Source organism: Arvicola amphibius, chromosome 7, assembly GCF_903992535.2.
Source record: "Arvicola amphibius chromosome 7, mArvAmp1.2, whole genome shotgun sequence".
Lineage (NCBI taxonomy): Eukaryota > Metazoa > Chordata > Mammalia > Rodentia > Cricetidae > Arvicola > Arvicola amphibius.
Genome location: NC_052053.1, coordinates 82,407,686 through 82,429,504, shown reverse-complemented (window position 1 = coordinate 82,429,504; position 21,819 = coordinate 82,407,686). Strand labels below are relative to the sequence as shown.

The 21,819-nt window shown below is 39.5% G+C and overlaps 1 protein-coding gene across 1 annotated transcript in view; it reads right to left on the bottom strand.

Moving 5' to 3' along the window:
- Galc (galactosylceramidase) overlaps window positions 1–21,819 on the bottom strand; it is a 48,989-nt gene that overhangs the window by 24,812 nt on the left and 2,358 nt on the right. Inside the window, exons 2-7 of the mRNA XM_038338024.1 lie at window positions 16,938–17,006; window positions 16,636–16,699; window positions 13,973–14,086; window positions 12,358–12,497; window positions 8,916–8,954; window positions 5,698–5,828 (exon numbers count right to left, since the gene is read on the bottom strand). Coding sequence (XP_038193952.1) covers window positions 5,698–5,828; window positions 8,916–8,954; window positions 12,358–12,497; window positions 13,973–14,086; window positions 16,636–16,699; window positions 16,938–17,006 — 557 coding nt within the window. The remainder of the gene's footprint in view (window positions 1–5,697; window positions 5,829–8,915; window positions 8,955–12,357; window positions 12,498–13,972; window positions 14,087–16,635; window positions 16,700–16,937; window positions 17,007–21,819) is intronic.

Below are 21,819 nucleotides of genomic sequence, written 5' to 3'. Positions count from 1 at the left end.
CCAGGCCCTTTCATTCTAGCACGGGAATAGACTCAGTCTGGTAAAGTATAAATATATACCGTTTGTTGCAAGGATAAAACACTGCTCTAATGACAGCTGTAGACACTACCTATTAAATGAATTAATATGACTAAGATATTAAATGTAAATTAGAAACTAGATTGATAGGTGATACAGTAATAAGAGTACATTCGCTAACTTCAAAGAGTATAAACTTCACAAACAAGCAGAATAAATACAAAGCAGAACAATGGAGATTTAATATATAACAATTCTAATCTTTATACTTTTTTGGGTAGTATAACACCAAAAGAATGACTTTAATGGTCTTTTAATCGATATCATCTTAGGCCAGGTAATTTTAGCAGAAAGCCCTGCTTGGAGATCGTTTGGATCAGTAAAGGTGAGCTGAGGCATAGCATGAATGGCAGGAAGAACTGAATTGCAGGCTGCGTATAACAGAACCAACAGAGATGCTGGAGAGAAATGAGGCTCCAATAGGACTGTGTCGAGTGGCTCAACACAGCTGAGTCAGGCTGCAGGTCAACCTTACAAACACCCAAGAGCATCTCAGCTCCTTCTAGGTCTAAGAAATTATGTACTTACCTTATTACGCCAAACTTAAAAAAATCAAACTGCTGATCTTCAAATTACAAATGACTGCAAGCCTATAATTCTAACATATTCTTACATCTCATTTTTATATCTTCTAACTTTATACTGTAATCACTGTGTTCGGTCTTGGCACTTCAGTAAGTACAAATTGTCAATATATTCAAAATTAGAATATTTCTAATTGGCACTCAGGAACATGTATGTCTGCTATCCTTGTTGTTGTTTTCTGTGACCAGGTCCCATTGGCATGAGCCACCATACCCGGCTTGTCTGATGTAGACAATGAACATATACTCATATCTGTATTTTTTAAAGGAGGAAAATTCTAGGGACATTTGCTATACTATCATTGATCTTTAGAGGGTCATAATAGGAGTAAATTTAACTCTATCTTTATAATGGTCCACATCTTCCAAACTATTTCTACATTTTATAATTGTATAATTTGAACTATATTTCTCTTATGTTTTTGGAGCAGTATAAATCTGAATATTTCTCTATCTTAAATATACCTAATATATTTATCTTTGAGCTCTGTTTATATTTTTGGATTACTTAATTTAATCTGGCATACCAAATCATCATTCAACATGTAGTCAATATAAAAATTGTATAAGCTCTTTTTTGATTTTGATTAATTAATTTTCAAAACCCAGTCTAGGATGTACTATACCCCCTCTGTACACTGTGAATATGTTTTATTACCATTGTTTAATAAAGAAGCTGTTTTGGCTTATGGCAGGATAGAATATAGCTAGGCAGGAGAGAGAGAGAGAGAGAGAGAGAGAGAGAGAGAGAGAAGGTGGTGTTGGGGAAGATGAGAGCAGTTGCCAGAGAAGCAAGATGTGAGGTAACAAGTCACAAACCTCGTGACAAAATATAGAATAATAGAAATGGGTTGATTTAGGTTGTAAGAGCTAGTTAATAATAATCCTGAACTAATAGGCCAAATAATTTATAATTAATATAAGTCTCTGTGTGATTCCCCGGGACTGGGTGGCTGGGAAATGAAAGCACAGCCTCCAGCGACAGGTCTGTCTCCCACTTCTGACATGCCTAAATTAGATCAGTCACATTCCTGGTGATCCACAGATGCATGTGACTGGTGGCTAGTGTATCAGACAAGGCAAGCCTAAGGCCTTAACAAGTTCAACAACAGGTAACAAACAACCCATTCAGGAATGGCAGAGGCTTGTTATGAGAATGAGATACCAGAGCAGAATTAAAACTAAATAGGGGGCCATGTTTACAGTGAGGAAAAGTACCCAGAAGCATTAGGAGAACTGGGCCCAGCAGAACCATCCTGGGAGGAATAAATCTCAGAAGACAAAAACCTAAAAACAATACAAATAACCAATGAGGAAGGATTTAAGAGTCACAATACTGCTCAGCCGAGTAAGCGTTCTAGGCCATTCTGACCTTGGGAAGACTTTCTAGAGCATAAACTATTATCATGAGATCATATTAGGTAGGTAGATGACGCAAGCCTGCAATCATATCTCTTGGGCAGAAGCCGCAAGGATTATTTAACATCAGCCCTGGCCAGAGAAAACAACAGAAAAGAAAACCCCCATTAAATATCTTTCCTTCTTCCCTGGAATCTGTAATGAGCAACCGATAATAACATCCTACGTGGTCAACAATGCAATTATACAAATAGCTTGTTGAAATCTTGAGAGCTGCCTGCTTCTGCCTTCTGAATACTGGGATTAAAGGTGTGCATAATTTTATAAGTTATTTTAAAAAGTATAGAAGTGACCTGAAAGGTTAGCAGTTCAAAGTTCATACAAAGTTCAGAGAAGCATTGAAGAGAAATATACTTCCCTGGTTTTTCTAAAGGCATGCATGTCTAAGTGATGTACAAATATTAAAGACAGAACTACTTTTTCCATGATTTTTTTTGCTGGTAAAGCTTTTAAGTTAAAAAGATGAAAACTGCTTTATTTATTTTCCTTCCTGATCAGTTTCTAAGTCCTCAACTGAGGGGAAAGCTATGTTCCTCTATGAAATGCCATCACAATGAAATTTTATGTTCTTTGCTGTTAGGGGTCAAGATAATAACTACAATTTGAGGTAAATGCATAGAAAGGTTTCCAACCTGCCTGGGTACTTTACAGTTTTCTGGGTGACAGGCCCATATGCATACACATTCTGTGGTATTTCATTAGCTCGCCTAGCATGGAAAATAACAATCCCAGATACAGTTTGATCCTCATCACCTCTGCTTGAAAAAACAAACAACAAAACCAAAAGAAAACAGGGAAGAGCACAGGAGCATAGAGCAGTTCCTCAATTTCAGCACAACCAAAATCATGGACTGGTTATAAACATGGGAGAGCTGAGCAATGTACCCCGGAATTTCTGCAAACACTTCCGGCATCTACCCAACAACAACAGGTCTTATCTAGGATATTTACAAACACTCCCAGACGTTGCCAAATGTTTCCTTGGAGATAAGATGATCCCCATCTGAAACATCCAGTATCAATCTATGAATCAGAATGGCTGATACCTGCAGAAACAAAAGCAAGTCTTGCGAAGTAGGAAGACACCTCCTTAAGCAAGAACCAAGAAGACAAACACCACAGCAGCAGAGTTTGCCTTACCAGAATCACAGGACACATCATTAAATAACAGAAAATATCTCCAACATGGAAAACACAAACATCAGTTACACCAAAAATTGTAAATATGGGCTGGAGAGATGGTTCAGTGGTCAATAGAGCTTGCTGCAAATCCAGTTTTCAAACACCCATATAACAGACAACTTACAAACTCCTATAACTCCAGCTCCAGAGGATTCAAGATCCTCTTCTGGTCTCCAAGAGAAAATAAGTGCACACACACACACACACACACACACACACACACACAGAAAGAGAGAGAGAGAGAGAGAGAGAGAGAGACTTAATAAGAAAAGAAATATTAAGACCTTTTTCAAAGCAGTACCAGGAAGCAAAATTTAATTCAATGCAAGAAATGTATCTAAAATAAAATGACCTTGAAAATAAAAAAATTAAATGTAACAAAAACTAAAAGCAGGATTTCTTTTAATCTCATATAAAAAAGAATTCAGTTCAAGAAATACTGAATAAGTTACAGAATGACATTTTCTATCAATAGTTACAATGCACAAAAAGATAAAACATCCATTATCTAGGTGCCAAGGAACAAGGCACCAACTCTCATGCAAACAACCGTCAGCACTGTACTAGGAAGAGGAAATGTGCATACGCAGATCACGTGAACAATGTAATCAGTATATAGAGCATTTAAACTATATCAGTGAATTTATATACTCAACCAACCTGTTTCCTGTTATCAAACACATCCTAAATCAAAAAGCAATTTTTGAGAAAAAGCATTTAAATAATACATTTACCATTATATGACCACAATCAATAAAACATTAATGAGAATAAAAGAAACTATGAAGTAATGTTATAGCTCAGAGGAAAACTAATTGCACTAAAATACCTTTATGACTAATGAACACTGAAACACCACACTTCTTCGTGAGGTACTACAGAAACTATCCTTCACTTCCGACAGCCTTGCTAGCCAAACACAGTCAAGAAAAACAGTCTTTCCTCCTTCAGATCTGAGCTGTTCAAGTGGATTCTAAGGCAAAATCTTCCATTTAAAAAAAAAAGTATAACTATAAATGTACAATTACACTTTCTCTTGCAAAAAAATCCCATATCTAATTACTCTCATCAATTTTCCAGAAAAAACAGGATAGACATGTGTGTTAAAGTACAAGGATGAAATTGCTAAAATATAGACTAAGAAAACTTGAAAACACAAACAACCCAGTCACCCAAGTAAGTTACAAGAAGAAAATAAACAAGAAGTTAAAGGAACTGAATTATAAATCAATGGGAAGAGACTTAATTACCAACCAATAGATGAATCTTAAATGGATGCAGATCCAAACACATAAAACTACAAAATAAGAATAACACATATTTGATAATATCAGGAAACAATTGCATGCATAGGTATAATAATGGTATTATTTATGGCAAAAAGGGAAAGACTATATCTTTAGGAAGGCATGATAAATACATGAAGAAGATGGGAAAAGAAATGGATTGACACCGGAATGAAAAATGGCCATGACTTTCTGCGGCTGAGTAGTCAGAACACACACATTTATTATTCTGCTCACTTCTGTAAACAGTGAAAACTCTTGCAAGGGGGTGTAGCTCAGTGACAGAGCACTTGCCTTAGCATGTATGAGGCCCTGGGTTTGGTCCCCAGCGCTGAAAATCAAAGACAAAAATAAAACACTAAAAAAAAAATCTAAGATTTTTATTTTAGAAACAAAGATATGCAGAGATTAAGCTGTGTCACAGTCGATGGAACTAGACAAGATTGCCGGACAAAAAATGGGAACATCGGGGTGGGGTGGGATGGGGGGAGGGGGGAATGGGGAGAGAAAAAATAATCAAATTCCATGCATATGCAGACTCTAGTTTAAATGCTTATATAATGTCATGATACAAAGAACACATGTTTACTTTAAAAAAAAATCAAACTTCTGAGCACAGTTCAGTAAAGACCCAGAGAGCTATATGGCAGAAATTAAATTATAAAATAGATTATAAATTATAAAATCAGATTTAAAACTAGAGTCAGACGTCTAAGAGTCAAAATGCTAAGGGTACAAGAAGAAAAGCCAGTCAGTGCGCATACCAAGCCACTTACAAACTGTTCGTGTATGAACTCTGAGTCACATCATACGAAACCTGAGCTAGACACTAAGTTCACAACATTTCCCTGGTAACGTCTAAGACTACATACCTACCTTCTAATCTAAATAAAGCCCTGATTTATTCATCTAAACATTAACTCATTTATTGAAAAAGTCACCAATACATGTCATTATCATAGAAAATGCCCCAAAACACATCTCAAAGAGAATGGAATGAACTGTGAGAGATCAATGTCTTACTGAGTGAATACTACCATGAAATGTAATCACAGGGGTAGGGAAGGCCAGAAGAAATACATAGTCAACACCAACACCCAGATAAAGAAATCATGAACTACTGGTAATCTAAGTGAGCTGCACCTTACCCTATGACATCAACCACCTTCCAGAGGTCACGGTCAAACAGCATGGAAGAAGAGATGGGCTCCCAGAGATTATCACTTGCTATGATTTTCACTCGCTGCAGACCATGGTAGTCCAGCATTTTTCTTAATTCCTTTGGAGACATAAATAGATCACAGCAAAGGTTAAAAAGCTTTTAGTTGTTAGACCATGACCAAAATAGCCAGAGAATCTTTGAAAAATTCAGCATTCTGATGACCGTCAAAACCTAGTCTAGTCTTTATGGACTCACTCCTAAGCAATAATCAGGAAATGTGTGTATATTCAAATGCAGTGCAATTGAAACATTGTTAAATGCACGTAATCTGTAAGCTCTGATTTACAAATCACTTTCTGTCTGATATGATTACAGCACTCTGTACAGAATTTTATCCTATCTCAAATGTTATCTTTATTGAGCGGTCCTTCCCTCCCAAAATCTACATCCATTTTGTCTGTTGATGGGTAAAGAAGGAAAGAGGGTCTGGAAGGCCCAGAGGCTTACACATCCACATCTGTCCATCACTCTGACACTGTGATCACAAACTACCACGAAACCAGAGTCAATCATGAATATAACTGCACAGCAAACATAATCCTAAAATAAGTGATACATAAATAACTTGTATCATATATATTTTATTCTTAAAAACAAATTCCTCTTCTCTCCAGAAGCCATCTTCCCACACAATAAGGACCATGTATTCGTTGAGGTCATATGAACTTAACATCTCCCTATATTCATTCGTCATTATTTAACGCTGCAATAGGAGTTTCAAAAGAATGCAGAATCCAATAAACCCCCTGCTATAAAAATATATAAATTAAGCGCTTCTATATCCAGAGACATTAGTGTAGGAAAACCCCAAGGTCAGAAAAAAATTAAATGAAGTCTGACTTCAAAACAATGATAGTGAATCTTAGAGCAATAATTAAATTACTAACTTAAAAGAAAATGGAAACCAAATATTAATAATTCTAACATTCCGGCCAGGCGGTGGTGGCACACACCTTTAATCCCAGTACTCAGGAGGCAGAGGTAAGTAAATCTCTGTGAGTTCGAGGCTAGCCTGGTCTACAAGAGCTAGTTCCAGGACAGTCTCCAAAGCTACAGAGAAACCCTGTCTCAAAACCAAAAGACAAAACAAAACAAAACAAAAATTCTAACATTCCTAGAAATGAAACAAACACTATTCTTACTATGCTGGGCATGCACTACCTTCAGCATCTGTCCCTGCATCTTTCTGACTCATAGCCTTCCACTAACAATCCTGTGCTTCAGGTTTCTAATAAGCCCACTGTGTCATCTCCCATACCCAACTCACTCCCACACCTCTATGAACAAGACCTAGAAAGAGCAATAAACGTAGCAGAGCTTCAGTAATGGGGAGAGGCTGGGACACGCCAGGTCCAGAGCTAATTACAGTTCTTTAGCCCCTTAAATCACTATTTCTTGCACACCTCTGTGTTGGACCTAACACCCCATGACTAACAGAGCACCTGAGGAGGTGTATTGCTTAACTGAACCCTAGTTTCTACCAGCCAAGAGGCTGGGAGTATCATCAGATCACATCTGAGGCTTCCAGCTAACCATTCTGCTTTGCTATAACCACCTATTTAATGTGTCCACCAATGCACAGAACAAGTGTCTTGTTATATGCTTTTCTTTGTTCTGTTGCTATAAAACTGTTTCCACATTGGAACATGAAATTTGGAGGAACCTAAACCTGTGCTCCTAGACCACGGCACTTGCATTTGTCTCCAGAATAACCAACCTCTCTGTTACTGCACTGACATCACCTGCTTACCACCCTACGTCAGGCCTGCAGCCTGGCACTGACACACGGAAGCTCTGGATGGAGCTGCAGTGTGGCTGCAATGGATGCTCTCAAAAACAATACTCTACCTCCTCGCAGACGACAAAGTTACTAAAATGTGCCCTCACTCCAGGGACCCCAGGAGCCTACTGCTTGGGCTCAGTGTCACTCTTGCTCTTCGGTCTGATGCATAATTTTACAAGTGTTCTTCCTGTCACCTTCCGCTGTGACTTTACTACCATGGGCTGCCTTAGCAACCCAAGGGTTACAACTGTACATAATCTTTCAACAGACCTCCCTAACCAAGCCAGGGACAAAGTCCATCTCTTCTAGTCACTTTCTGAAAAGCCAGTTTTTTCATTATTCTTTTAGAAGAATTATGACTAATTTTTTTCTCTATCCCTTTGCCAAAACTTCTTTTGGACATTAACAGTATTCTCTATCACTGCATTCCAAACATGCTAACGATGCCTGACAGAGTATGTACTATATACTATGCTGACATAGTATGTACTGAACAAATATCTGCTGCTTTGCTGACTAAATGAGTAAGCAAAAGAAATCCATTGGAAATGATATGCTTAGAAGCATATGCATTTGATTGGAAGAAAAATGGCAACACATTATATGAGTCTGTGAAGTTCCTAAATAATATTTTTCAAGAAAAAATATATGTAATAAATAACCCTCCCAACATAATAATGGAGACCTGTTATTGTGGACCACCACAATGTTCCTCACACTGTGTGCCTGGGGGTACTTGTATTCCATGACCAGCCTATAGGTGTGCCTGGAGAACATACTCATAACACCTGAAACAACTGTGAGGCAGTGGTGGTAGCATACACCTTTAATCCCAGCACTGAGGAGGCAGAGGCAGGCTGATCTCTGTGAGTTCAAGGCCAGTCTGGTTTACAGAGCAAGTCCAGGACAGCTAGGGCTGTTACACAGAGAAACCTTGTCTCGAGGGAATAAAAAAAAAGAAAGAAACTCACTATGTAGACCAGAGTGGGCTCAAAATCACAGAGACCTGCCTTTGCCTTCCAGGTACTGGGATTAAAGGTGTACCACTACACCTACCTCATGTTTTGCTTCATTTTGTTTTTCCTTTTGGTGCTGAAGGGCTTCAAATAAGCATGACTTCCACTGTCAACACAACCTTACCCCAACATTCAACATTCAACCCAACTCTTCAGATAGGTCATTCAGGGCCTATGAAGAATTGCACACAGACTTTTCAATAGCAGGAACATAGACATCAAGAATTTAATTTTATATCACATTTAGCAAATTATGCTGTCAAAAATAATGCTTCAAATCTGACTGTCTTCCAAACTTCTGTGTATAAAAGTATAAGCAAAAAGAGATTATATAGTTTTACAGACCTTTATATAGTTGGCATCAAATGGCCTTTCATTCCAAATCTGCAAAACAAAAATAAAAAATTTCTCAATTGAACATATTTAAATATCTAAAAATGAACACTTCACATCCCATCTTTCATTATATCTGATAAGCTAGTTTCCTGTCTTTTGAAAATGCCTGTCATGGAACTTATAAATATGTTTATAAAGCAATGTAACTTTTAAAAATTAAAAGTTTTAAGAAAACTTAAAATAGCTAATTTTTTTCAAAGTAATTTATGGGCCTGGAGAGAGAGCACAATGGTAAGAGCACTTGGTGCTCTTTCAGGGAACCAGTCCCTTTGGTGGCTCACATAGCCTCTACCACAGCTCTCAGAGAGTTAGCGCCCTCTTCTGGCCTACAAGGACAGCGAGCATATATGTGGTGCACAAACACACACACAAGCAAACACTCACATACATAAAATCATTTTTTTCAAAATAAGTCATTTATCATTTATTCCAGAGATTGACGACAACAAAGTATATACTCATGCAAAAAAAAAAAAAAAACAGAACTGTAATGTGTACAAAGAGTACAGTGGGCACTGGAAAACTAAAAGGCATGAGAATCATTGAAATAACTCCGATATATAAACATAGTAAAAAGCAAATTATTCACCAGTGCACTGTATAGAAGGAATTTGTTTACACAGAGAAATGTAATGATCAGCAAGAACACAAGAGTAGGCTCCTAATCAGGAAGGGTAAAACAAAACACACTCTGCTCCCTGGAGTTCAGAATCATGAGGGGGTGGTTTCAGTTTTGAAAGGGAACTTCTGAGACTTTAGTCTTGTAGTCAAGAAAACCATTTGGATTGGTATATATAATGAAAAAAGATTGTTTTCTTTTTTTAAAAAAGTAAAAAAAAACCATAAAGATGATAAAAAAATTAAAAAAAAAAAAAAGACAAAAGAGATGACCCTAAGGTCTGGGTGTAATAGAGCAATTCTTATTAAAGAATGTCTCACCATAGCACGTGATTATTAGAGACATGGGAACAAAATGAGGCGTCAGCGTCACTCACTGGAAATATTTAGTGAACATGGACACATCAGAAAGATAAAGCTGAGCGCTCTATCTGCTTCTAACCACACTACCGGGTTAAAATATACCAATACTAAAAACAATTTCCAGACACAAGCTGTCAGCTATAATCTGGGAAGGGGGAGCAGAAGCGAGCGTCCTGCTGTCTCTGCCGTCCTGTGGCCAGGGCTCCTCCTCATGCCTCTCTCATCCTACAGGACTGGGGATCTGCGGCAGTGCCTGCCTGTCGCTGACAAGAGCTCGCTAATCTGATGTCTGGAACATGACAAGCACAGCTCTGCCACACAGTAGGAACTCAGGAAGTGCTGGCTAGTAATTTAAATCGTGAGTATATGAAAATTTCAATATCAGCTTTAGTCGGTGCTGTATTAAAACACAAATGCTAATGGAGACCCACTACGGTTATGCGAGGCATCGTAGGGTAGGTATAGTTTCAGGTATGTGGCCGGCCCCCAACACACAAACTCAGTATGCTTTACACTTTTTGACACATTACAATATGTTATAAACACTTTCAGACAGAAGGAAGCAGATTTTCAACAGCCTGCAGACTCTCGCCCATCACCTATATCTTCAAGGTCTGAGGGTGAAAACAGTTTTCAGTTTGAAATGATTATATCTTAATATTGTCTATGATCTACTAGTGCCAACTTAATATCTACACACTAGGTCTTTATAAAAAAAATCAGCTAATTCCTGGCTTGGAAGATATTCACCAGAATGAGAATAACTTTTAAAGTATAAAGGAACCACATTATTGCTTAAGAACTAGAAAAAGCTTTGAAGGAGAATTTGAATTAGACTGGCACCAAAAAAAAAAAAAAATTATTAACCACAGCCAATCAAAATGCAGAGTAGTGGAGTCTAGTCCCACTCTACAAAACACTCCCACACTCGCCCAAGGCTCAGAAAACATGCCAGCAGAGGAGGCAGCAAGAGCGCAAGAACCAGAGATGGGGAGTTTGCTGTGAGACATGCCTCCTGGTGACGTCAGAAACAGCCCCTATAAAGTCTCCCCAACATGACTGCCCAGCTGTGAGCTGAACACAGATGACGCTGACAGACATGCCAAAGTGAATGGGAAATGCCTGCGCGGCCTCAACACCACACAGAGAATTACAGGCAACCCAAGAAGCCTGGGAGGGGGTGAAGTTCCCCAGGAAACTCCACATCAATTGGTTGTCCAATGCCAAATAGAAACATACAAACATACATGCAAGTAACAATATATGGTCTGAATAGGCGATATTTAGTAATATATATGTATACATACACATATATGTATGCAATAATAATTAGAGAAACAAAGATGTCATGGATTTGAAGGAGAGTGGGGAGGGGTAGGTGGTAGGACATAAAAGGGAGAGATGTAATTATATTATAATCACAAAAATAAAATTAGAAAAAAAACACTTTCCAATTAAAAATGTTTTACTGTGAAAAAAATTTAAAGAGAGGAAATATTCAGTGCTGTCCAAAGGTAAGAATAATGTGGACTGGCAAAGAACAACAATAAGGGGTCACCTGCAGTTCACTTGTGGTGCTTTAGACAACAAAAGAACAAATGGATCTCATGGCATAAAAGGGCTAATCAACAAAGCACCACAGAGTCAAGTGTTAGGTGGGGAGGAAGGGCTGAGTGCAGGCAAAGGGCACATTCCTAACAAAAGACGATACAAAGCCTTTTTTTTTCCAAGTTTCAACTCTATCGTGATTTTATTTGGTTTGATTTTCTCATGGTCGTAATATGAGTTCAACTTTCTGTTTATTGAAGTAACAAGAACCATTTGTACATTCCCTAAAAAATCTAACATGTTATTATTTTTTGAAGCAATGATGTAAAAATAGGGATTTCTTTTAACCCCACCGACTAGGAATTAAACCAAACTAGTCCCTGAACATATCTGTCTCATTGATCCATTTAGAAAGAGTGCTTTTTAAAATCTTTTTTCAGTTTTGCAACCTGAAATAGTTCCCTTTTTTCTTCTTAAAATTATATCAAAGGCTGGAGAGATGGTTCAGCAGTAAAGAGCACTGGCTGCTCTTCCAGAGGACCCTGGTTCAATTCCCAGCATCCACAACAAGGCTCACAAACACCTGTAATTCCCAGTCCCAGGGAATTGGACACCTCCTTCTGTCCTCTGAGGACACTACATGCACAGACATACATGCAAGCAATACACCCATACACATAAATAATAATTAAAAAATAAAAACTATATCAAGTCATAGTGTAATGCAATATGTAAATTGTATTTCTACACATAAAGTATGGTTATAAATCTTTTTAATGGAACAAAATATGAATCAAATTGCTTCCTAAAATTTCTAAAATACACATTCGAAAATAAATCCTATTTCCAATATGTTACTAACCCCAATATAATCAATGTCCAGGTCATGATAATGCTTGGCACCCAAAATCCATCTCACAATATAGTAGGCAGTCAGCGGAAGATTTACATAAGGCCAGCTGAAACCTTTGCCCAGCCATCCAGGAAATGACCATGGCAACCCTGCAGGGAGAAGAAAGGCAAAAGTGAAATGTGTGAAACAATGCTGGCACTACCAGAAACAAGATGAGCAACACTAAATTGGGCATTATATAAAAATATAAATGTCAGGGACCCTAGAGGAGGAAACGCCGCTGTGAAGGCGACTTCAGAGTGAGGGCATCCTTCCTGTGACTCTTTTGACTGTGAAGTCAGAAAAGGGAACAGAAAGGCACGAGTTACAATTCCCACTTCAACTGCGATATTTTCAAATAAGTTCATTTCCAATTGAATATATTACCATCTAGTTCACTGCTAAAAACAAAATCAGAATCAACATGATGCAATTTTTCCTGAGCTAATTTCACTAGTAAAAAGTATGACATTAAAACAACAGACCATTTATAAACAACAGAAAGCTGAGCACAGTGAAGATCCACCACGTGAGTCTTTGCTGGGCTGTGGTTTAACAGGAAAATGTCCACACCTAAATGAGGTCTGACCTTGAAAACAGCACAGCAGGGAGCACATGCTCAATTCAAAGATGCTTACACTCTTCCAAACATTTCTGGAAGAACACACTCTTCACTGATCCTTTAATTTGGAAAATAATATTCTTTCCTTTAACTATCAAGGGAACTAATTTTTGTAATTAGTAATTTTGAAAGAAGGCATTTAAAATAATTGTATTTAGCTCAGCTTGAATGTAAGTCTGCTTCAAAAGAGCAAATGATAAAGTGATAGAGTTCATTTCAGATGATAAAAGCCCAAAGCTCTGGCTGTTTACAGCAGTTCATGCTGCTACAGAATGTGAAATGAATCTAGTCCTTCTTGAGCAACTATCCAGTGAGTCTACTGCTAAGGACTAAGCTCCATGTGGGCAGGGCATTTTCCTAATTAGTGACTGATGGCCTAGAGCCCAGCCCATTGTGAGTGGTGCCATCCCTGGCTGGTGGTCTTGGGTTCTACAGGAAAGCAGCCTCAGCAAGTTCTGTTGAGCAGGCCATTAAAAAGCTTCATGGCCTCAGTGCCAGCTCCTGCCTCCAGGATCCTGCCCTGTCTGGGTTCCTATCCTTACTTCCTTTGATGATGAACAGTGATCTGAAGTGCAAGCAAAAAGGAAAAAATCCTTTGTCCCCAGCTTGTTCTGAGGTCATGGTATTTCAGCACAGCAACAGACACCAAGACTTAGCAATAACAAACCAGGCACAATTCAGAGACAAGAGAATGAGTGAGAGGCCAGTCTGGGCTACATAGCAAGTTCCAGGCTACCCTGGGTCACAAAGTGAGACCCTGTCTCAAAAATCAATCAATCAATCAAATGTATACATATAAAAGAATAAAATTATAAATTATAATGCATAAAGATACAACATAATAAACAGTGGCAATGAAGATCAGTCCTGGTATATGTTTTGTAGCTGATAGTGGGGAGAGGGGCATCACAAGCATGATTCTTAATACAAAAGTTAAAGGGACCCCAAGCACTGCAACCTTACCCATGAGGATAATATTAGGGTTCCTCTCCTTGGCTTCCTTCATCAACCACCACTCATAGCCTCGGAAATAATTCTCATCTAGTTCATAGTGCATGTGGGATGGTTCGGTGCCATCTGAACAGGAAGAGAGCAAAAGGAAGGAAATGACCCATGAACGGTGTGTCTAGAGCCATTCAAGGTCTCTCTCTCTCTCTCTCTCTCTCTCTCTCTCTCTCTCAATAGATCATACACACACATTCACACACTCTATTCACACACTTATACACACACAAACACAAACAATTTTTAAAGTGGTACTTTCCTTGTATTCTAGTTGTGAAGTTGTGAAGATAAAAATTATATAAGAAGGTGGCTGTGCAAAGCATATCATTTCCTACTTTTTTATTATCTTAAACATTGTAAGGTCCTTAAATAATAAAACCACAATGTTACGTTAAAAACAGTACTGAGAGAGAAGCTATCACATTTTATTACTACAAATTCCCAGGACTGAGTTCTGCTGAGCTTTTGATCTCTCTGAGGTTTTCAAGCTCCCGAGTCCAACTTCAAGTCCATACCATCTCAACTTTCACTCTCAGCTTTGGGTATGAATGCCTGGACTCCTGAGCCCCAGTTCTTATATTCCACCGTGTAACACGTCATCAGACTGCAAGCCTGATGGAAAAGTGAATCTACATGCCTAATGCCACACCATCAAAGTCCTATGCCAGCACTCACAATTGGCAGAGGAAGCACCGAGGTCCGAGGTAGTTCTCTGACATCCAAGTCCTCACGTGCTCTCACGCATCACAAACCCCACTTGTTGCTCAATGGAGCCTTATGAATGACGCTTCTGAACCATTTCTTCTTTAATGTCAACATGAGAATGTACGTATGTGTCGTTATCTCTAATTTAGCTTCAGCAAATGCACCAGATCAGCATCAGCACCTTATCTGCATCAGCACCCTGACTGCATCAGCACCTTATCTGCATCAGCACCCTGTCTGCACAGGCTCCGTCTGCACCAGCTCCCTGTCTGCACCGACACCCTGTCTAAATCTTTGAACAAGACACTTTTTGAGAAAAGCCTCTGTTCTGCAGGACCTTTTTATCTTTCCACATAAATTCCACATGAATACCGAAAAAGGGCCTAGCAACTGACCCACTCCCCCCCCCCCGCTCATTTTCTCCCTCTCTGACTTCATTTTGCCTCTCTTTTTCCCTCCTGAGTTCTAAATTACTCTGTCCTGTAGTTATCTTGGAGTCTAAGAACAGTTCTGATCCGCAAACACATCTTTATCACAGAAGACTAAGACTGCCTCCCAAAACAACAGCAAGCCTCCCACAGCAGGTAAGAAGGGAAATTAAGCTGCCCTCTCAAGGGAAGAAGACTTCTCCGGATCTTTGCAGAACCAGCGCTGAGATAATGAATGATCAGACCACAGCCTGACCAAGGTTACCTGCTCTGCCAACAATGCAAAACTCTAGCTAGCCAAACCACAGACACAGGCCTTTGTTCCCCATTTCAATACGGCCTCAAAATCCTTTTCAGCCCCTCACAACAAGCCGTGGTTCATTAGACCTTTCTTTGATCTTCCAGGGTGGTCTGAAAGGTAAGAGTACCCTTCCTATCCATCACCAATGTCATGTTCCTGAGAAGTGGTCAAACCAAATTTGTCACACTAGATGCCAAGGCTTTTGTCCTGAAACTCCAATAGAGTATTTACTCAGAAGTACCTGTTAGAAAATGACTTCCAGCAAGCTAGAGACATGCCTCAGGTGTAAAGGCTGCTCTTCCAGAGAACGTGGGCTTGGCTCCCAGCACCCACATGAAGGCTCACAACCATCTGACACTCCAGTCCCAGGGAGTCCAACACCTCTTCTGGCCCTTGCAGACACCAGGCATACACACGGTACACATATATCTTCACAAACACAACCCTCATACCCATAAAATCAAAATATATCTTAAAAAAAAACTGTGAAATAGCTAGCAGGAAGACAAATATATAGAAGATATTCTCAAGTTAATATTAATGGGCTTAGCCTATAAGTATTAAGTTAAATACTGAACTGGAGTACTTTAAAATTTGATATGAGGGTTGAAGATTTAATTATTTAATATATGTTGTTTTTTATAAAAGAAAGCTCTGTGTTTCTAAAATACAAGTTGTATTTTACAATACATTTTTAGAGTTTGTAACAACTTAATGTCCTATACATAATTAAATTTTTCTTATAACTTTTTCATAAACTTCCAGCTGATCAATTTAGAGTATTAATACTATCTTGAAAATTTTACATTTGACATAATTTTTAAAAACAAAAATAAGAAATATCAGATCAGCAAGATGGCTCAGCAGGTAAAGGTGCATATCACCCAGCCTGAAGACTTCAGCTAGAGTCCCAGGACCCACACAATGGGAGGAAAGAACTGACTCCCTCAAGTCGCCCACTAACCTCCACACAGCCATGAGCATACACACACACACACACACACACACACGCATGCACACACATGCACAAGTATCCCGAAAATGAGAAATTAAAAGAGGAAAGCACAGTCTGTGGAGGACCAGTCACTCATAGGAACTGACCCTCCTTTTGCCCTGTATGTATACTTATGTAACCTTAAGTATAGGTTAAAATGTTGGGGGAACCCTGTTTCCCAGATCTTCCCTACCTGTTGTTTGCCCATCACCACCGATTTCCACTTTTAAAATATGCAAAGAGGCACCGAAGTTTGGCTGTGGAAAAAAAAAATAACAGTATTATCACCATGCTCCATCCTGTAAAACCTCAACACAATCATCCAGAGGCCTTTGGCTGTGCAGATGAAAAGAGCAGAACCGCAAACAGCAGCTTATTCCAAGCAGAATCTGCCACTGTTTACAAAAACTACCAGGAAGCTGATAAACTCTACGGTTGAGATTTACCATACACTTTCAAAATATCATAGCCCAGTAGTTAATTAATTTTCCTTACCTTAAAGAGATAATCCAGTATTTCAGAACGAAAGGGCTCTGGGTAATTTACTAGAAGCCGAGAGGTTGCCTGGAAAAATAAAAGTTTTCAAAAATATGAAAACAAATATAATCATTAATACCTGTCTATAGTGTTCACACACAGCCCATCCCACTCCCAGCCCCACATGTCCCTACTGGACCACTTCTTGGGCAAATGGAGCTGGGGAGAGTGATTTCCCTGCACTGTTTGATCTGTTTAGTCAGGCACCCAATCCCTAGTGCACAAGCCTATTATTTTTCTATGAGCTAACAGGTTTTCTTATGCTGGTACAAGAGGTGATGAGAGATAAGCTTATAAAGGCTACTAAAGCATTGTTGATTAGTCTCTCTCTCTCTCTCTCCCTCCCTCCCTCCTTCCCTCTTTCCCTCCCTCTCTCCCTCTGTCTAGTTGCAGATGCAATGCATGCTGCCTCGTCCTCCTAGACCAAACTCTCAAACTAGGAGACAAAATAAATCCCTGCTCCCTTGAATTCACTTGGGGTATTCTGTCTTTGCAACACAAAAAATTACTAAAGTAAACATGATTTCAATTTTATCTTGAAATTGGAATAATCTATCTTAAACCATTTATCAATATCTGGGGGCTAGGGCATTTGGGACCTTATTCCTCATGCCAGATTGCCTTGTCCAGCCTCAACAGGAGCTGAAGGCCTTTCCTGCAACCTGACATGCCATGTTTTGTTGATAGCCATGGGAGGCCTTCACTTTTCTGAACAGAAATGGAGGAGGACTGGATGGGGGTGGGGCAGAAGGGGAGGTAAAAGGAGGGGCTGGGAAGAGAGGAGATGAGGGAGGGGAAACCACTGTTGGGATGTAAAATAAATAAAACTATCTGGGGGCAAGGACAAAGGAGATGAATCTCAGACAATTTTACCCATTAGTATCTTACAGCCATCAGAGTAATGCTGAGAAGAAACAACACTCCCCTCATCTTCATAAATTCCATCTGCTACCACTAAGATCAACTACACAAAGATCCCCAAGGAAAGGCCTTATGAACAAAATTGCATATGAGATTATTAACAGAAAGAATGGAAAAACATATGTAGAAAGTATAGGTACTAACAAAACCTAGACCCTGACAGGCGACAGCTAGAAAAAAAAAAAAAAAAAGAAAACCAATAATAACCCAAAACCTGTCCTTTGGGAGGTCAGATCAAGGAGAAGGCAAGGCATAGATAGGAGGTAGCCAGGGAAAACTAGAGCTGCATCTTCATGGTTGTGCCTCTCGTTGGGCAGCAGGAAGACATGACAGAACCAAGGACCTGAAGGCTGTGTCCCCTGATGGTCAAAATGCCCCCTTTGAGATTACAAGCATCATTGAAGCTGAAGTTAGGGTCTTTCTACTTTATTAAAAACTAGGGAAGTTGTGGTGCACGCCTTTAATCCTAGTACTCAAGAGGTTGATTTCTGAGTTCAAGGCCAGTCTGGTCTACAGTGAGATCTAGGACACCCATGATGGAGGAAGGTCATCTGTATATCTGTTGTTTCATTGGTTAATTAATAAAGAAAACTGCTTGGCCTGATAGGTCAGAACATAGATAGGCAGAGTAGACAGAACAGAATTGTGGGAGAAAGAAAGCAGAGTCAGGCAGATGCTTCAGGCAGTCGCCATAGGCCGTCGCCATGCCTCTTCTCTCTGAGTCGGATGCAGGTTAAGATCTCTCCTGGTAAGCCACCACCTCATGGTGCTACACAGATTACTAAATATGGGTTAGTCAAGATGTAAGAATTAGCCAGTAAGAGGCTGAAACTAATGGGCCAAGCAGTGTTTAAATGAATACAGTTTCCGTGTAATTATTTTGGGTGTAAAGCTAGCCGGGTGGCAGGACGCAGCCCTACGGCTCCATCTACACACCCAGGGCTACATGGAGAAACCCTGTCAAACAAAACAAAACTAGGGGACCAGGAGAGCACTTTCCCAACCGCCTGCCACATATGCACACTCATGAACTAATGAGAGTTACATCCTCAAAAGATCCTAACTTCATTACATCATTTTCATTATGGTTTTGACCCCTCCATTTCCCCGCCACACACACACATACTCAAATATTTTTCAAGATGATTATGGAAATATTTTATAGGAGAGATCTGGTCCTCCATGATTTAGGAGAGGAAAAGTAGACCTTATCCATGAATATGGCATCAACCTCATAGTCATAAAAATTCTTTAAAATCCATAACACAAAACCCACTGGGCTGCTTTTCCCCTGCCTTTGAGACAATCTCTGTAGTATCGATCTCCTTGTAGTGTTTGCTTTGCTGCTAAACATTGTTTAAAGACTGTGTCAGCCTGAATTCTCTCTTTCAGGAATATAAGAACTAAGGAAAGGCTTTTGCCTGGTGACATAAGCAAGGTAAACAGGGGTAGGTTTTTTTTTTTTTCAGCATAAAACTGGCAATCAACTGACAATTTGCCGAGAATATGAGCTTGGTTTTTTATGGGGATCCATCCACTCTAAGCGCTCTCATAGATGACATTCTGCTTGGTGCCCAGTCTACTTAGAATCTTCCTACTCTGTCCCTCTGAGTCACAAACCATGTCATGGAGCACAACAGATCCAAACCAAACAGCATTCCTGCCCAATCTGTTTCTTCTACATTTTCTACCTTCCTAAACGCCAGCATCTGTCTAAGCCATAAGCCTGAGGTCATGCTCTCAACAAACTCATCCTCAGTCAGCAAGCGGTCCTCGGTGCTCTCAAATCCATCCCCGACTCTTCAACCCCACTAGCTTAACCTAGCCCTCCTCACTAGACTAAGGAAAACAGCTTAGGGGCTTATCATTCACCTCCCTCTGTCCAGTTCTCCACACCACTTACCCGTTCAATATTCTCCAAAGAAAAGTGTAATCCTGTCATTATTCTGCTGAAGTTTCTTGTTCTCTGATAGCTTTCAAAATAAAATTCCAACTGCTTAGTTTATACTACAGTCCTTTAATAACATGGACATAGTTCTGCCAGCTTGCCTATCACTCTTGCAAGTTTAATTCAGACCTATCAAACTGTTTTGTTGTTGTTGTTTCTTGCCAGCCTGGGATGTATATTGAATCTTCATTTTCTAGTCAACTCCAATTCAATAGCTATCATCTCAAAGTCCACTTCTTCAGGGAAAGCTTCCTTCTGCCACTCCCAGTTAATCCAGGTTCTTGGGCAACGCTGGTACCAGATCAACGTCTCTATTTGAACTAATCCTACATCCTAATCACTGGTGCTGTTCTCACCTTTAAGTTCCTTGTATGCTATGTCATCCTCAAGCTCTTGCCCTTATTCCTCATTATTCAAAAAGCAGCTATTTAGTATCTTCTATGGGTTATTTGCATAGGTGCAAGGAACAAGAGTAGGAGTCTTTGAATTAAATGTAGCATGTGTCCTGATTTTCTCACAAGACCATGAGCAAGTAAGAAAACGGGGTACTCATTCGGGTGCTGTAACTTTATGATGCCCATTAAAAGCACAAGAGCTCAAGCACACAGTAAGCCCCAGATAAATGGAAGGTTCACACACACACACAAACACACACACACATACACACACACACACACACACACACTAAAAATATACATTGTTCTAAAAAAAACTGTACAGTCTATCAGAGGCTCAAATGTCAAAAGAGGCATTCATCACGTCCACTTGCCAATATATGCTGTCATAAGTAATTCTTCCTAGTTTGCATTATACAATTAGAAATGCAGTTTGTGGTCTGTGAGTTCTTTTGCTGCCTACGGGTATCTCCTCTTAACACAGCAAGTACCGGGTTTAGAAAAACAATGCTATAGTCACACTCAGTGTAAATGTTAGGCAAAGGCAATAGACCTAAATGTTGAAACCCATCGTTAAACAATGAATTTTCAAATTACTAACCAAGGTGTCTAAATAAGGCCTGAAGCTATTTGGCAATACTAGGAAATAACACTGGAGTACACTTGTTCATCACAAGACTTCAAAATAACTTCCTCCTCCCTAGCCCCTAAAGTATTACAGTAATCGCAATTGGCTAATCATGCCTGTCCTTACAATGGTATAGCCAAGCAGTTATCTTTGCTCCCTCAGGAAAAAACAAAAAAAACCCAAAAACTATGAAAACTATGAAGTGAGGTGAATGTCCTTACCAGAATGACTCCAACAACATGTCAAGCCCACATTTCAACTACTGCACCAAAACACTTTCCCTAAAAATGTAAGGGTGAAGTGAGAGCAATCTAAATGCTGCTACAAACTGTACTAGGTAGCAAGAGTTACACACACACACACACACACACACACACACACACACGCACGCACGCGCGCGCGCCAGCTGACCAGCTCAGCGGGGGCTCTGGGACCGACAGGACAGGGTCTCAGGAATACATGGGTTAAGGAGTAGGTTAATGACAGACACAAAACTCAAAGGAATTGGATCTGAATACGTCTTTACTAGGCAGGAGGCTCATCCTTTATACAGAAAAGATGGTTTAACAGCATGTATTGTTTTTTCATGCAGTACAGATTATTCTTAGAATCATTATATCAGATACATGAGAATAGAATTTCATCAGACAGATGTCCCCAGTGTGAGTCTGTGGTTGGTCATGCTAGACATGGCTTGGCATTAGTTTCGATATAAATCTTTATATAGGCCATGCGTTCATGGCATTTTAAGCTAAGGACAAGCAGTGTGGTTAACAGCCACACAGTCTCCAGTCTTCTTATATTTCTACCATCTATGATGTCCCCAGTGTGAGTCTGTGGTTGGTCATGCTAGACATGGCTTGGCATTAGTTTCGATATAAATCTTTATCTAGGCCATGCGTTCATGGCATTTTAAGCTAAGGACAAGCAGTGTGGTTAACAGCCACA